The sequence below is a fragment of the Acanthopagrus latus genome, chromosome 19 (assembly GCF_904848185.1).
Source record: "Acanthopagrus latus isolate v.2019 chromosome 19, fAcaLat1.1, whole genome shotgun sequence".
Lineage (NCBI taxonomy): Eukaryota > Metazoa > Chordata > Actinopteri > Spariformes > Sparidae > Acanthopagrus > Acanthopagrus latus.
In genome coordinates, this window is record NC_051057.1 from 14,468,466 (window position 1) to 14,486,623 (window position 18,158).

The following is an 18,158-nucleotide window of genomic DNA, read 5'->3' on the forward strand; positions in this document are numbered from 1 at the left end:
AAAGCAAGACACAGAAATAAACTTAAAAAACAAATTTACGAACCAGTTAATTCATGAATGCGGTGTGTTAAATCAGCGGATAACAAGAACAATAATGACTCTTAATTTTTATGTTTCAGGTTCTTTTCCTTCGCTAAGTGCCGAGACAACCAGATGCCTTTCCTGTGCAATGACATCACAGGTCTCCGTGATGACGAGCCGTCCATCTTGCCATGTGATTGGGAGTCCGACGAGAGCGGCTCCCCTCCACCGGACTACAACTCAGCCTTCCTCTACCCTTCCCTCTAGCACCTGTTCTTGTCCAACTCTTTGATGCCCTCACACAGGTTGTTTATATTGTCCCGCTTGTCATTTTTAGTCAGTCAGGTCTGATTATTTTTTTTAACCTTTTCAACTTGCGTCCTCTACCTCAGTATCTGCATGTATCCTTCTGTCCTCTTCTCCTCTTTCTCCAGATTTTAAACAAAACCCCAGTATAATCTCGCATTACTACACATAACGCCTTCCAAGAGCAGCTAAGTATTACCCGATAGTACTTATCACACGCAGAATGTATTTACTGACCTACAAGTATCAGAGCTTATTGTATTGGTACCTCATGTGCTGAGCTTTGTGAAGAGGAACACTGCTGTATGAATTAATTGTTTCTCCTGCACAGCTTCTATATGCTGGAAAAAAGTTATTATCCACTGAATTATAGTTTCTAGACAGGGTATATCGGTCTGTATTTATTTGAATGCTGTAATGTTTTCCTCTTTTCCTCTGATCATTTCATGGATGAGTTGTCCATGTCTGTATCGGACCTTTCGTGAATGTAAATAAACACTTAGTTGCCAGGTTGTTAGGTACATCTAAGTAAAACTAACACAGTGTAACACAGCAGCTCTGCCGTAACATTTAATTTCTCGAGGGTTACAATGTTCATGTTTTATTGAAGCTGTTTTAGAAAGCTGCATCCCAGTAGTATCAAAATGTAATGTGACACGAATGACCGAGATTACCGTTCAGTCGAATGAAACGGTTTCAATAAAAACTGTTGCAAGGCTTTTGTTCACACTAGTTTTACTTAGATATGCTTCATAATCTGGCAACTGAGTGTCTGTTTAATTCTATATTGATTATCCTTTGATATAGAATCCACTTAAGTCATTCAGGGTTGACAAAAATGTATGATATATACATTTTCTCATGCTGTTTTTTTTTTTTTTTTTTTTTTTTTGCAATATAATTCAATTATTGTCGATTCAGCTGTCATTATTTTCCTCATCAAATGTTCTTTTTTCCCAAACCGTCAGAGCTGAAATGATTATTGGATCAACAGAAAATTTTGAATTATAGGCTAGAAACACTAACCATTCCCAACTTCGAGCTCCTCAGCTGTAAGAACATGCTGCTTTTCTATGTCCTGGATGACAGTCACTAGATATTTCTTTTAGTTTTAGACAGTCAGGCTAGGTATTCAAAGATCCACTTCTTTTTTTTTACCATTTTCTGACTAAATATAATACGAACGAATCACAGCAGATAAAGTGTTAATGAAAACAATTGTTAGCTGCATCCCTGCATTACATAAAATCACCAGATACTGTCGATCCACTACAATATTGGTGTCTAATCTACTTCCTGGTATTAAAGGATAAGGTTACCCACAAATGAAAATTCACTTGTCTACTCAGTCCCATACTGATGGAAAGAAACATTTCTGGAGCTTCACATCAGCTGCAGTGAACATTTCACCTTAGAAATTACGCAAAAATAAAAAAATGTCTTGGGTGTATCTGGGATCTCTGGGTTTCCAGAGATTATGATTATGCTGGAAGGGCTGTATGTAATCATTTTATGGGTTTATTTTGGTTATTTTGACATTTTTAAAACAAGTCGCCATCTACTTAAGTTGAGTCACACACCCAGTTTCATCATGAAGCTCTAGAAATGTCAACAGAACTTCACACTTTCCATCGTCACGGGGGTGATTAGATAATGACCATCTTTTCAGTTTTGGGATGACTAAACCTTTGATATGGAATCTGTGTCTGGACAGTGAAATCCAATTTTTTCCTGCATTTGCACATTTCTTGTTATCCAGATACAGACTGCATGTGTCCCTTTGCATTGCGAATGTCCCAGCTGACAGATTATCGACATCTCAGGCATCTCATTTTATAGGAAGTGAGCCAGAACTATATCTTAACAGCGTCTAGTGTGACTTCAAGGTTTGTTCAGCTTTGATGAAGTGCATTTTATTTGCCTTCATTTTCAGTTTTAGAGATGATTAATCAAAAAATGTAAGTGCAACTCATTAAATAACCTACATGTTGACCTTAGTGTTGTTTTTATGCTTCTATAACTTGTTTAACAGTTTAACTTTTGTACATTAACAGCTGTAATCTAATGCAAAAAAAAAGACAAGATCCTGCATGTATCAGTTTTGGTATTCTTTATTAAAATACTGCTGTACACACAAATATTGCAAAATTTGAGACAATGAACACAAGAGGGGCATAAAACATACTAAGATGGTGATTGTAGGTGTGCTGATGTGGGGGAGGAGAAGATGGTCGTCACTAATATTAACTGGAGTGTGTGTTATGATGTGGAAGATAGTGATATGAGCACTGACATTGTGTAGATCGAGTTGGGGGGAGATTGTGTGTGTGTGCGTCTGAAGGTAAGCATGTGTGTTTGTGTGTCGAGGGTTTTATTTTCTAAAGCACCACATTCACCAAATATGTTTTTGTCTGTTCATTTCACTAAAACTGAGGAAGTAGTACATGATCTAACACAGCTGGCTCCCTGCAGGTTTGTTGCCCTCGAGTACAGACCATCGACTTCAGCCAAGACACTGCTCTCGTTTATTCCCTTTCATCTTGATTTGTCTTATAACTGACAGTTTAGTTCGCTGTGTGACCCTGTTGTCCTTCTTCAGTCGCCACAAGCTACTGAGAACAAGACGAATTAATCGAGAGCAGTGGGTTGAGACAGCACAGATTGATCTCTTTGAAGCAGGTTCAGTTAATTTGATTCAAATCATCAGTGGAATATGACCCGTGCTCAAGGGCAACATGGAATCCCTCACAGCATGATCTCCACAATGTTAACTTCCTTTAAAAAAAAAAAAAAAAAAAAAAACCCTCATTCTGAAGACGTCCCACCCACTCCCACTGTAGCTCATCTATCTGACTGGACAGGGGGCGGCCAATGACGGCCAAACACATTCAATCATTGGGCCCCTCCAGCTGTTTGTCGTCCTGAGAGAAATCCAAGCCGTTCGAGTGAGTGCAACAGGCAGCAGCCACTGCTTTGTCTCCAGCACGTTTGTATATCACGATCTTTAAAATTCAAATAAAACAACAACAAAAAAAAGAATTGTTGGTGCCCTGATCCTGTTCTCTCCTTCGCCCTCTGCCCTTTCCCTAAACCCCTGCTGGAATTGGTCCACAGAATAATAAAGAATTGAAATGAGGCAATTGCCCTCCTGTTTCCCCGCCATGCATTCCTGCACAATATCTGAGCAGAGAGAAAAACCAGCTAGAAAAATCACAAAAAGCGTCACTTTTTTCTCAAATGTCGAGGGGCCAAGATCCCCTGAGGGGAAGTGAAGTTTGGGATAAAAGCAGGAAGAAGGGAGAGTGACAGAGAGAAAGAGAAGGGGGACGTTGGTGGGATAGGAGGACGGGTGGGGGACAAAATAAGGACATTCCACAAAGAGGCAGCTGTGGCTCCACCTCAATAGAGGCCCCACCCATGGGCTACTCCCAAGTGCTGGACAGCCAAACCAAAATGACCCATCCTTGAGCAGTTCATGTCACCACAGCGTCCATTAACCGAAGGCGGTTGCTGCATACGTAACAAACACTTCGTAGACGGCATCAGGAGAAGACACCCCTTCTTCAGTGCCAACAAAAAATACGCTTCACCCCCCAAAAGTCCAAGTCCATGCTAGCCCACCCATCCACACATATGAGCCCGATGTTCCACAATCTCCTGAACTAAAATGTCAGAATCCATTTATTTTTTTATTCCAGTTTTAAGAACCCTTCCCACCCTCCCAAGTGGTTTGTCCTTTCTGAAGGGGGAACTAACAACCAAGGCAAAGGCGGGCTGGCCTGTTTGACCAAACAGGTGCCATCCCGCCCCAATGAATGCCTCAAGTGGTGCGTCCCGTCTCCTAGTGCGTCACAATGAAGGGGTGTGGTCTCCAGCCAGAAGTGAGACAGTCAATAGAAAAGCTGGATTTCTTTTGTTGTTTGTTTTCATTCTTAGTCTGCTCTGGTATTTATGTCCGAGTGTGTGTGTGACTAGCTCTCTCTGTACACCCTGTAGGCCACTCACACATATTCATAAAAATAACAAAAATTAACAAAAAAATTAAAATCTTAGTGCATCTTTTCTGAAAAATAAACCCCAATTGTAGAAATAAACAATAAAAGCAGGAAAAAAGTCGTTTCTTGTTTTGTTCCCCAAATCTAAAAAAATGTCCTCTTATTCGTTCGTCACAGCTTCCATATTTGTCCTTTTTCGTTTTTTTTTTTGTTTTTTTCCTTTTGTTTTACTATTTTCAGCTGCGGGGTGTAGGAAAACTAAAAAAAATACACTTTAGAAAAAGCCTTCCTGGTGTCACAGGGTCAGTGTATGTGACTGAGGTTCACGAAGCCCTGCCCCGCTGCCTTCGCCATGCTGATGTCATCTCCGCGAGCCTGGTCCTCCCCTGTAGTGCAATAGTGTGCTCCAGGTCCGGGCAGTCCCGCCCCGGGTCCCAAGAGGGCGCTACAGAGAGCCGGAGGCTGCGGCTTGCAGCTCCTGGAAGGTACTGTCGAAGCAGCGCTTCAGGTCCGAATAGGTCACGACCAGGACGCTTTTCTCATCCCGAGACACCAGGCTGATCTTCTCAGGAACGCCCGCGTCCAGCTGTGAAAACACAACAACAATCAGTAAACAACAGAAAAAGAATTGCAAACTGAACATAATGGTTGATTTTAAAAGAGGACTTCTTGAAATGATAAACTACTTGGGGAGAAAATCAATACGTAACTCTCTAGATATCTAGATAATCAATGCAAGCCTTTTCAAGGAAATAAAATTGCCAAATATTCTCTTTGCATAGCTTTATCTTATGCAACACCAAACTAGATTAGGAATACTACTACAGAATTATCAATCAATCTGTGGATTATTTTGACTCAAATCGATTTATCATTTAAATTGGAAAAAAGGCTCATCACAATTTCCCCCAGTCCAAAGTGACATTTTCAATTTGCTTCTTTTGTCCAACCAACAGTTCAACACCTTTCATTTACCATCACAAATGACCAAGAAAAGTAGAAAATCTTCACGTAAAAAAAACTCAAAGCAGCAACTGTTCTGCAACAATTTTGCTTGAAAAATGACTGAATAGGTTGTCCCATTATCAAAATAGTTGGCAGTTAATATTATTTTTTCCTCTGCTTATCAATTAATCGTTGCCACTCCAAACCAATTACTTTTGGAGAAGGACTTTAAGTAAATACAAAAAGGACAGGAAGAGTTCATATGGAACCCCTCTGACCTTCTTTTTCAGGGATACGCATATTCATATGAATTATATTTAATGTGAGTGTAAAGTTATGAGTCAGAACATGTCAGCCAAATTCTTGTGAGGTTCAAGAGGCCACAGCTTTAAATGGCATCACACTAACTTTACATTGCAGTGAAAAGAGGGAGAAGGAAAACAAAAACGGCTTGTGACAAATTTACAAGAAAGTAAAGGTTGTTATAATACTCGTTATAAAAGGGCTATGTAACGTTATTACTTGGATTGGGCAAGTTTGTACATATATGATGATTTTTCGGAGAATGCTGCGGTGAAAACACAGAAGTAGACAATCAGCATACAAACTAATTTAAATGTGCTGCAAGATCTTTTCCGCTGCTCCTGCTCACAACCAGCTGGTAACCAAATACCAAATGACTGATGGAAGTACGCCAATAATAGACCTGCTTTTACTCTCGCTCTTCTGCAATCAGCTGGCAAGTATATGCATGTTTCTTTAACCAGTGGAAATGAAGCATGAACAGATGTTCTGAAAAGATGCCACTTTGCATGCTTGACTGCATTACAGAGGACAACTCAGTTCCTGTATGTTCATCAAATAAATCAATGAAAGGAAAATAAAGAAGAAAGCTGACTGACTTTGTTGAGGCAGGAGACGATGTGGCTGAGGTCGATCCAGGGCGTCCCAGCTTCTGTCACCTGGTGAAACAGGTGATCCCGGAAAAGCTTCAGCAGGTAGCGGTCGCCCGTCTCTGACCACGTCGGGTCCTTCTGAAACCTGATACACACACACACACACACACACAACACAAGGTCACAGAGTGGTAACAGAAACACAAGACACAAACTGGCCAGTCTTCACACAGGAGCTACTCACTCTGGTCGCTCGTTGATGGTGCCCAGTTTGGCCAACAGGCGGAAGAGACGGCCATTTTGTACCTCCTGTGAATAAACAACGATTTATATTCAGAGGCAAACAGGTTTTAAAATACGTTTCTTTGCCTTCATTGGACAGTTGGGGAGAGTGAAGGTATGACATGCAACACAGCTATGTTTCTTTACCCATTCATCTACCTCAGAGCTCCAGCAGTTCCAAAGGAGTTCCAAACACAATCGATCAGCATCCCTTAAGTAGAGATGCACAGGTGGTATACTGCTAGAATTTAGTGAGGTTAAATCATAAACTTTAAACTCAAACTTGGAATTTGGCACAAATTAGGAGCTGATTGTGTTGATGGAGGCTGTGGTTTCTTAGCAAACAAAACACATTCACAGTCAGTATTAATGCCGTCTTAGGGCTGTTGTGATTTAGATTTTCTACCACCACAGCTGTAAAGAAAAACATGCGCTATTAGGCAGGTCACGAGGTTGGGAGATTAAAAAAAAATGCCAACAAGCAAATTAATCAATTACTGCAGAAGAAAGAGAAAAACATGAGTCAATGACTGGAGAATTAGCTAAAGTTTCTGCAGATGTGTCACAATTCCTTCTTAAAAACAATGGACCCCTTTAAAATAAGACTGCTGCCTATCTCTGCAGAGAACACTCGCAGAAACTGAAACCTGTCACTTAAATTCCTGTCCATACATGGTGATGCACCATGTTTTAAAGAGTTTCCAGAAGACACTTCCTCCTTACTGAAAGTCAAACCAGAAGAAGCTGCAATTTCTTCTAAATACATCCAGTTCTGTATGGAGTCTCTTCTGATGATCAACAGTGGTAAGTTCCAACATCAGTGATGAATCCAGTAATGTGTTTGAATGTGTTAAGAACTAGCTGCCCCTCCTTTCTCCTCCTCCTCCTCCTCTTCCTCCTCTTCCTCTCTGCCTATTTCACCCTGTCAGATATGTTCTGCACTGTAGGACAATGTGAAAGCTGTTTCATCGTCTTCAACACGTGGCAAAAATGACTAAATGTGCATGAGGCATCTTCATTTAACAGCAAATCTCCAGCAATGCAATTACTTACATTTGAATATATGTTATACATGTTTCCATTTCAAAATAAGGGTGTGCAATATATGGAATACATTTTGATTAATTTCAGTTTTGGTTTTGTTGGGTGTGTAAAATCCATCATGTACATCATTAAAATGTGGTTATTACAGCGTGCACAAATTATTTTCAGTCATGACGCAACACAGATGATGGCTATGTTTGCTTGTCGAGACAAGCCTGTATAAAATGCGGGCAGAGCGGTCCAGTGTGAAAAACACCTAAAACCTGCATTCTCAACTGGTTGCAAAAAGTAGTAAGATATTGTGTAAGCTTATGAGAAAAAGACTCTATTTCTCACTTAATTCATAAGCTCAGCAAATGGTTTAGGTTGAAGGTCACGATGACTAGTATCAAATCTTTTTCAAAACATGATATATGACTTATCGAGTTCTCAGGATATCCTCCCAAACCTCCACACTCTCAAACAAAGACGGTCACTTCTGTCCCCAGAAAAACAAGATAGCATCGACCGAAAATGCCAAACTTTAGGCCTTAAAACTGTAATCCACAAACCGTGGGATGATGTCATGGTGGATAATTAAACTAATTGTGCACCAGTGGTTAATATGAATTTCTTACCTCAAGCCAGCAGCTTGACGAAACAGTAGTGCAATGAAGCAGCCACCATGACACATGACATGAAATCTTTCTACATGGTGCGGTTGAGTTGGTTAGGACTGAAAAAGGACCTAACACACACACACACACACAGTGTTGTTCTTCACACATTTATGTCGTAAAATTGGTGTTTTGCGTTTCAAAAAGATTTTAAATCTTAATGACTTGTCAACAAATACCCTCACAAGACAAATTACTAACACTGCTACTCCTCCCTGTGCACACATACACATTCAGCTAACACATATAGCAGAGATGGCCTGATAAACAGGAGACAAGCTCGTCAACAGAACAGATATCAGCAGATCACAAGCAGGTTTGGCCAGAAAAGAAACCTTGTTTTTCAGGCCCACAGCTCTCATCTGCTCTCTGAGGAGGAGGCAAAAACATCAACGCAAACTACTTTGTTTGGTGGGTGTGTACAGAGTTGGGGTATAAAGGGGAAGTTAGGGCTTTAACGAGAAGAAAGATGAGGTGAGGGGTTGTTTCACACATTTACACTCGAACATGGGGAAACTTAACTAGAGGCGAGACTGAAGCCTACAATAAACCATACAACATCCTGTGTGTACACAACTTCCCTCTAAGCTCACCAAACCAATGCCCCTTTTCCGGCCCCAACCCAAGAATATCAGCCTGATGAGAGAATGACTGAAAGTTGTATTCTGATGCACGTTTTCAGTCTCACCACTCGAGTTTTTGAAAACTATCCCTGAACGAAAAGGTAGTGCTGCTTCGCGTACCTTGGCCAGGTCCTCCTCAATGACATCATTCCTCATCTGTGATGCATCCAGTTGTGTGTAGAATCGGGCTCCAATCATTGGCATAATGTCATTGACACTGCGCAGGCGAGACTGTTCCGTCAGCAGATAACTGCACAAAAACATCAGAGTTCAGGTGAGTGGGAAAGGCTGCAGAGAAATAACCCCAACACCCAAGCCAAAGCAGCCTTACTGTGGGCAACCAAATTATGCTCTGCTTGTGTGCAAAATGCAATACAGTAAACCCTGGTACAACTTGAAAGGTTGAGCAGTTTCAGACTCATTTTAATAGGTCAACTATGGATAAGCTCCTATACTGTTGGACAAACCAAACATTTCGTCAGTTCTTCGTCATTCTTAATAATCTTGTATTTGCTGCTGAAATTAACTGCTGCTGAAACTAATCTGAAAGTTACGTTAATACATTTTTGGAGGCTACAAACGTCAGGTGTAAACTTCAACACATATTGGAGAAATACCTTGAGCACAGCAGCCACTTTGATGGGAATCAGTAGGTAAAGACCGCTGTTACTAATATCAATAATGAAGGTTCTGTTCCATTTATGTGAGCCTTAAATAATGTGATTGGTAACCTTCTTTTTAATCTCAAAATGGCTGCTTTGAAAACATTCTATTGCTTGAACCAACCTCAGAAGTTTAATAGTAACAGAAGAAAGAAGTTACTGGACTTGCCTCTGACTTCGCACTTCTAGACTGAAATAACCTAAAACTCTAAAACTTATTCACAGCTCCTCCCTCACACAATAAGTTTGTAAGGTTCCATACATGAATCTGAAACTTTTTCCTGCAAGAAAAGCAACATTAAATAACATCCAGTGCTGATGTTTCAGTCCCAAATACTGTTTACAAAGTGCTGTGGTCGTTCTCTTCTAAAAGTCTTTGTTAAGTGCAGATGAAACAACTGCTGATGCAACTACCATTATGAACAACATCAGTGGTGTGGGTGGCTGATTAGTCAGTCTTAGTTCTTGGAAATAGACAATCAGGTATCAGATATCCAGCATATCTGCTCTAGACACCAGTTTTGAAAATGTGCTGAATAATATAATTTGCATTATTAATATTGAAACAGGAGGTTCATGCAGCATCTTATTGTAATGCTTATCACCACTTCTTCACAGACATCCTGAGCTGATACATGTTATAATTAGGGCCATAGTTACTGCCTTGACACGGCATGACTGCCGCGCAAACACAGGATTATGTCTTGTGGCCAGAGGAAATCAAGGGAAGCTGTTGCAAACAGGTGAAGAGACAAGGGGACTTTAACAGCACTTTCCTGTTAGCCACAGATACAAGACCAATGTCCTCAACCTGATCTGACGGAGGCAGGTATTAGGGGTTTTTTTACAGGAGGTTTCTGGAATGCTTCACTCGCTTTCTTACAGAATGAGGTTCTTGAGGTCTGAAGAGTAGTTGATGGACACCAGCTCCATGGCCTTCTGTAGGTTTTCCCTTTGAATGCCAGCCAGGGAATTACACGCCAACGCGAGCACCACCTTGCCCAGCGACACTAGGTCTGCTTGCTACATAACACAAGGCACACATGACAGAGAAATGCACATAAATCTCATAAAATCCAATTCTTAAAAAGAGCTTTAAAACACACATGCAGGAGATGTTAAGCAGAACCACTAATTCTTCTGTAAGGTATATTTTCACAGCATTCAGAATCAGAGTTTAGCTCAGTTGGTAGTGCGCGCGACTGCTGAGGCTCTGCAGCGGACCTGGGTTCAACTCCCGGCCCAGGTCCCTTTGCTGTGTGTCACTCCCCCTCTCTTACCCTGTTTCCTGTCACACTCTTCAGCTGTACTATCAATAAAGCCAGAAAAGGCCAAAAAATACTTGGTGCATCAAGTGTAGATTGTAGCATAAGGCTGCAACATAAAGTGAAGGGGTCTGAATACTTTCTGAAATGCATTGTATGATGCAGGTTGTGGTCAACTTCACAAGGTACCTGGTACTGTGGCATTAGGGCAAGATGATTTGTCTGGCTGTTGTCAAAAGTTAAGACATCAAACACCCCAACGCAGTTCACCCGTAACCTGCAGAGAAAAGAGACCATGATTGTCGACAGTTTGCAGAGTGAATCTTGGTTTTGAGTGTGCACAACTACATGGCTGTGGAGGGAAAAAAAGAAACCTGAACTGAAAACACTCTTCTGCTTTTAATGCATTTACAGTCATACCAACATCTTCTGAGCCTCAAATTGAAATCCAGGCACTTCTGTACACTGCCATTTATGGATATAAGCGACAGGCTCTTGTCACCAATTAATTAATGATGATGATGAGCAATGTCTATTGGCACATTATATATGTGTGTGTATGTGTACCTGGTCTTGCCAGTGATAAGAATCTTGCTGGGGTCCATGACACGGCAGGCCAGGCCGGCAGTGTGGATGGTGCGCAGGGCCGAGCTGAGCTGGACGATGTAGGCCCAGATCAGAGACTCGGGGAGCAAGCCTGCGTGCTGCCGTGGCGGGGGAGGTTCATGTTGCCCTAGACATGAAGACATATCTTATCAAACATACGCAACCACAAGAGTTAGACGTTTCTACTAAAGTAAACCTCAAACCGTCATTGACTTCCTTGGCAATTCTTCTTCTCAGGCAAAAACAGTTCATCACAGGTGTGACATCAGTATGACACGTCATTTTCAGTCAAAGCAACCGCATTCCACCAAAATCCTCTATTTTGTCTGTCCAACAGTCAAACCCAAACCCAAAGTTACTCAATTTAATAATGCTGTTTTTTTTAGCTAAGCCATAATGTTTAATGTATTATTTTCTTAAAAATGGTTTAGATAGTAATTCAAATGATGCAGATACTCTTTTTGTCTATTGACTACCCGCTTCTGCTCTACTATGGACAAAATTAATAAGAGGAATTCACCACACTGATCATCGAAATCCTGTTCCCCATCAGCTCAGAACTTTCTTACTTTTAACACTTCTCAGCTCTTATCAGAAACAAAACCCTGGGGTACATTACTCATATGACAGTGTTAGGGTGTGTATTACCAAACAAAAGCCGCAACTTCACACTGAGAACACCACAGATGGCCCAAATGTCAGTTTCCCTAAAGGCCCATCACAACGAGGCGCACACACAAAGCATTTTCTAGTATGTTACTCTGTGCAGTTTTGTACAGTTCATACATCATGGTTTATCATCAGTGTTTGCTACAGACTAAACAGAGCCCAGGGTCTAAAATGGTTTTGCTTCCTCTGTCTGCATTCCTGTAGGTAGGCCATACAGCACCTGCCCTAGGATCAGTTTCAGCCACAGTTTCCTCCAAGTCCCCATGTCTCTCTTGCACAGACACGCACGTTAACTGTCAAACTGGGACACATCAAACTCCTAACACATCCACCAAAGTAGTTTCAGACTGTCAAGTTGCTTGGAGAAAGTGTTTCATTCTACACACAAAACTGAGCCATCACGTGTCAGATGCGAGCCGGCTGCGTGCAATGGGATGTAAAAAAAAAAACAAGCGCCAATAATAAATCTAGGTGGATGACCTCATTCACAAACTAGTAAAAAGAAAAAAAACTAAAAATGTGACAAGCGGGTGGGGGGGGTGGGCATCAGAGGTGATGATGAGTTTATTTCTGCAGGGTGAGGGAAGAAGGTAGGTAAAACAAACTCACCCCACTTCCTCTTGGTAAAGTACGAGTCTGCTGCTGGGTCATTGAAATGCCTGCTGAACATGGTTTCTGCACCCGCATGGAAGTCATAGGAGAACACCAACGCTAAGGCAAAAGGTTGGGAAAAAGAAAGAGTTAGAGGTCAGAAAACCAAACAATGTGCATACTTCTTATTCCTCCAACTATTGCCACTGTGTCCTGCATCAAGTGTTTCCCATCACAAAACAATCAAAAGGATAAAGTACAACAGCCAATTAAGTACTTCATTGCTCCAGCTAACCTTTAGGAGCCAATAACGCAAAACTTTAGCAACAAATAATGACCGTAAATGGAGCACGATTCCATACTGCATCCCAAGAATAAAAGATAGCCCTGTACATGAACTGTACACTCACAGTGGTCTCCAAAGGCCTTTGTGGTGAAGACCTCCCTCAGTGTTACAGAGTTTGAGTGCTGAATCTTCTTCCACATGTCCACCAGCATCATACACTTGGTGTTAACAAGGCGGAAACCTGGAGACATTTTCAAGATAAATAACAGACACATAGAGAATTACAAATAAACAGGAATATTGTGCACAATCCTGTGCTGCCTTAAAATATGATACCAGCAGCCTGACAACATATGCATTTCCTGTCTATTGTCCTGCACTGCTCATCGAAAACTAAAATAAAGTCTGTTTGTGTTTTCAGCACATCAATGCATTTGTTTCCTTTTAAAAGAGAAATCCAACAATAATGTCTTTAAAAACAATAAGATGTTTATTGAACTTTTTGCTGGAACAAATGAACGATTATTCCAATTTTTTTCTCATGCAAGTTTAGTTGCCTCCAATATATTTTCTGAAATATTACTTTGGTTCAGAGAGTTTAATTCAAGAGAGACCTCTCCACTAGAATCATGAAAACCTAAGCATCATCTCATCCCCCTGGTTGCTATCTCACTTTGTAAACAGTCATACTGAGATGTAAGTGCAGGCTTCCTTTGTCACATTGGCTATTTTGGTTGTGAGATGTGTTCGTGCCTCTTTGAAAAACATTTGCTCATCGTCACATTTCCTACCATGTATCCTCCGCAGGCAGTAAGGCAGGTCATCCTTGCTGTTTACAGCCTTGTAGCATGAGGTGATGTAGCTAAAGTTGCTGGTCTTCTGCATGCGGTTTGGTGGGGGGAGGGGCTCGAGGGGGAACAGGCTGTGGTAGCTGTCCACCTCAGATGGTACATCTGACAAAAACAGACAACATATAGAAGAGAGAACTTAGAATCTAGGTCATAGCCGATATGAAAACTCATACATTTCCTACACAGTTTGGTCTCATATCATGTTTCTTTACTGCGCACATGACAATAAACACTTTGAATATAATGTCACGGTGTAATTTGACTGTTCACAGCTGAGGCCAACTTCGTGACAAACACAGAAGGAAAAAAAATGGGTAACTGCAAGCAAAACACTGAAAGACCACAAACATATTTTAAAACCCTTCCGTACTACCGTGACAACATCAGTTCCACAGCAACACTTTAGTTGAAGTACGCAATGCAGGTTTGTTTACGTGCAAACCAACAACAGAGCACCAAAATCGTCTTTTTTGGTTTCATGAATTATAAAATGGTTTTAAAGCCTGCCGCTTTCTGCCGCACAAACAAAGTATTGCCTGAATAAGAACCATTCATTGTGACAACAGAGAAGACCCTTTACCTGGGTTCTCTGAGTGGTCAATCTGTGCCATGGTTATCAGATGTCTGTTTATCAACTCCTGGAGGAGAAATAAGGGTATCACATCAGACATTACCTCCAGAGAAGAAGACGGGGAAGATACTTAGTGAAAAGTGAAGAGAGCAAGTGGGAAATACCTGTCGGAGTTCATCGGCCATGAAGAAGGACGGGGCGTTGGCTTTCGGCTGCATGTAAGCCACATGGGGTGCCGTAGGGGGGTAGATATGGTAGGTAGGAAACACCTGCAATGAAACCAGAAAATGACAGTTTCCCATTTATTGAGAAATGAAAACCTGTGTAAGCACATGTGTATTATGTTTTAACTGTAAGCTCACAGCTGAACAAATGGATATGATGAAACAAAACTGACTAAGATTTGACGCGATGGTTTAAATATCACCCACGCCATATGAAGCTACACTACAACCCATAGTTGGCCTAAATGACAGCTTTCTTTTTTTTAAAAAAAAAGATACGCAGTGTTTCCACTGGTCTGCATGAAAAAACAGCAGATTAAACTTGGATAGATTTGAATGCAGTTTGGCATGTGTGGCTAGGACACACATTTCTTGTGCAACAAACACTTAAGTCTGCAAGAATTATCTGACGTTATCCGAGTTGGTGTGGCACATACCATCCCTGCCATTGGTGCCGGGGTGTTGTCTGTGTAGAAGTAGGTGGTCCCTCCTACAGTTTCTTTCTGGATTATGTGAGCGCTCGGGTCCGATGCAGTGGTGGGCACCATGTAGTTGGCAGGGTTTGGGGTGTGACTGCGACGGCGAGGAGCAGGTGAGGTGTGCGGTGTAATTTTTGGGGAGTGGAGAGGAGAAGATCCCGCAGACAGAGACATGCCTAACATCAGAGACAATTGAGAGAAACATTATTTTAGAAAAGGACATGCTGAAGTCACTGGTGCAAACGTATTAAATGTCTGAGAAAGCGACAGCACCCGCAGAGGTCTGCTTGTGTTTCATTAGTTGCACATTTGGCACCACATACAAGCTGAAATTCCCAAACTTGATGAACTTTACAATTTGAGATCAAAAGATGGAAAAACAAAACTGAGTCATGTATAAAGTAGAGCAGCAGTTATAACACACAAAAAAAAACCCTCACCTGGAGCCAGGGCAGCAGCTGTGGAGCTGCTGAGAGCAGGATGTGGGAAGATAGGCGAGGGGAAGGCCGGGACAGTGGACTGAGCCATGGTGGCCATACGTGGAGCTCCCTTAGGGATGAACTCACTTGCTGTCGGGTTAGGCGCCTGATAGCACAGAGACAAACATTTAAGGGTTACATGAAATCTACCTCTTGGAAATACATGTTCATATGTACATACTTTGAACCAAAGAACAGCACTGAACTTTAAAAGGCACTTTAGAATGAGATGCTAGTATGCTCACCTTTCTCCTTTGGGAAATGCTAAGAGCACCAAAATCACTGAACAGTGAGGATGTCGGGGAGTTCACTGGATCTGTAGGAGACCGACGAGAGGAGTAGATGAGCAGTGGTGCTTTGGAGACTGAATGAGTGCTGAGTACTGCTCCACAGAGCTCTGTGAAAGTCTTACCATGAGTGCTGTGGCTGAAGTTCTTGGCACCATCGTTGAGGAGACTGGGAGAGCTGCTGCTGGTAGTCATCCGCTACAGAGACCAACATCAACAGAGCAGCTGAAGGCATGTTTATCAGTGATTACTGCCATATATATCTACAGCATCAATGTGACCAGACTAACATAAACTTTGAAACTACTTGTTGTGTACACAGACTATACTAGGCATCTACAGCTTCCCTACCTGCATCATTGAGTATTTAGACTCAGCTGGGCTCCCAAACCCATTGACCCCAATAAAGCTGCTGCTGAAGTAAGAGTTGGTAAGATTGGCATCGCTCAGGGGTGCTCCCTCCATCCCTGGGACTGTGGATGACAGAAACAAAAGTTTAACAAATATCAACTACAGCGACAGTGTTACTACTGAGAGATGATTCTGTATTTGAACAGAGACCAGAAGGTCAAATGTGCATGTTAATGACAACACTACTGTCTGCTTAACCAATGACAGCTAATTACAAAGCATGTAAACAGTTCCAGCAGTGCAGAGTGAGCCACTACTTCAGCCTACCGCAGGGCAGTATCCACCAGCAGTATCTGTGACTAAAGTTTTTAACAACAATTACTGATGTATATGGTTTCAAGGTACGGTGGACGCGATTGTCTTTGGAGTTACATGTGGCTATGTGGTGTTTGTTTGCACACGTTGGAAAACACGACAACACAACGCAAAAACAATGCTCCGTGAGCAACTAGCGTAGCTACGCTAATGTTAGCAAACATTAACTTACAGCACATCTGAGCAGCGACACTACAGTTCACATATACAACATTCAACTAGAGTAAACTATCGACATCTGTTCTAAAACAGACGACGCCTCTCTGAAGGCAAAACAACACACATTAAAGTTTGTTTAAGCGATCAATTTATCGCTAGGTTAGCTAACGCTAGCTGGCTAGTTAGCTACACTAGCTACGTTTAGTGGGTCGCGGATTTCTGCCCACTCACAGCTGTCATAGAAAACAGCAGGCCTCCTCCGTGCAAGCTGCAACAGCATGGATAATGTTGTGTTGTTAAAAAGCACAACTAACACCACCCGAGGACAAAGCTATTCACAAGACAGCTAAAAAGCACAAGCTGTGCTAGCTGCACACAGAAGGCTGTGGATCATGTTTGGCAGCTAAATGTGAGTTAACCCACGTTGTTTTGGGGCAACGCTGAGGAGGCCTCAGTGAATCCTCGGACTAAATTTTAACAAAGCCCAACCAGGCCCAAAAGTAAAGTCACAGTCAGGCACCCCGTGTGAGGCCTTGTCCAACTGTAATTGTTACTCACTGGTTAACAGCTGTCCCTCCAGAGACGTGCCTGCAGGCCCCAATGTTTCGGCCTTCTTGGACACACCGGTCCCCCCGCCGCCCGGACAGGCCGCCGCGGAGCCACCGAGGGAATACCCTGTTGGCGTCCCGCCACCCCCGGCCATAGACAACGGGACGGGGCTGCCGCCGCCACCGTGCAGTGGCAGGTTTGCCATGGACGGATCCTCGTGCAGGAACTGACACTCTTCTCCATAAAAGCAGGTTTTGTCTTTCGCGTAATATCGGCAAAACTTCACCTTGACATTGGGTATCCCGGCACCCCCGAGCGGAGCAGCTGAAGCTGGGAGTCCACTGTTCATGGCACCGCTGCTGCCGCCGCCGCTGCTGCCGGAAGACACTCGCACATAGAGAGACGCAGATAGCTAGCGAGCTAGCCAGCTAGCCTGCAAAGAGTTTCTCCTTAAAGGTACGGATTAATATCGCTTCAGCTGGTGGAGATCACTTGATGCGGTAGAGTACTCACATTATAAGGCTACGATGCATTTTGGTTCACGGAAATATCATTGCATGCGCCTGAATCCTGGTCGTCGCTGTTGTCGCTATCCATGCAGCTGCCCTCTTCGCAAAGTAGCCTGTTGTTGTTTTTTGCTCCCAGTCAGGCTGCTCTGCTAGAGACCAGCTAGCATAGCTTTGCATTGTGGGTACATCGCTTGGCAGCACTTACCTGCTGCAAATGAAGCTGCAAATTGAAACTTGCAGCACTGTTGACATTGTTGCGATGCACACAGTCTGCAAGTTTGTAGGATCGGTGCTCCTCGGTTGTGCACGCAACCATCATCTGGGTTAAAAAATCAGAATGGTCCTTTTTATCGCCAAATAAACTCGACCTGATCAGATTACTGCTGCATGTAATACTTTATATACAGCTGCACACAGTGAGTGAGAACACAACACGAAGAGATGGAGTAAGTTTAATTCAAACTTTTTTAAAGTCTG

General features: G+C 42.4%; 2 protein-coding genes across 12 annotated transcripts in view; one reads left to right on the top strand and one right to left on the bottom strand.

Moving 5' to 3' along the window:
- The window catches only part of flt1 (fms related receptor tyrosine kinase 1), a 35,193-nt gene extending 32,064 nt beyond the window's left edge, over positions 1-3,129 (top strand). For all 8 annotated transcript variants that reach the window (XM_037078713.1, XM_037078715.1, XM_037078714.1 and 5 more), the window contains one exon: positions 120-3,129. In XM_037078713.1, the coding sequence (XP_036934608.1) occupies positions 120-288 (169 nt within the window). In that variant the 3' untranslated portion in view covers positions 289-3,129. The remainder of the gene's footprint in view (positions 1-119) is intronic.
- Positions 2,423-17,950, bottom strand: pan3 (poly(A) specific ribonuclease subunit PAN3). 4 transcript variants are annotated; one of them, XM_037078727.1, is made up of 18 exons: positions 17,686-17,950; positions 17,182-17,605; positions 16,090-16,211; positions 15,697-15,936; positions 15,413-15,557; positions 14,931-15,148; positions 14,434-14,538; positions 14,279-14,336; positions 13,639-13,800; positions 12,972-13,088; positions 12,580-12,681; positions 11,263-11,428; positions 10,885-10,972; positions 10,314-10,453; positions 8,889-9,018; positions 6,408-6,472; positions 6,170-6,308; positions 4,768-4,908 (listed from the first exon to the last, which is right to left on the bottom strand). In XM_037078727.1, the coding sequence occupies exons 2-18, from the start codon at positions 17,519-17,521 to the stop codon at positions 4,768-4,770; spliced, it is 2,478 nt and encodes an 825-aa protein (XP_036934622.1). In that variant the 5' UTR covers positions 17,522-17,605; positions 17,686-17,950. The 4 variants fall into 4 exon arrangements, with proteins under 4 accessions (XP_036934623.1, XP_036934622.1, XP_036934624.1 ...); XM_037078729.1 differs by having other exon boundaries at positions 15,697-15,767; positions 15,864-15,936; positions 17,182-17,919; XM_037078730.1 differs by lacking the exon at positions 17,182-17,605 and having other exon boundaries at positions 15,697-15,767; positions 15,864-15,936; positions 17,686-17,911.
- Positions 17,951-18,158: the final 208 nt, after the last annotated feature.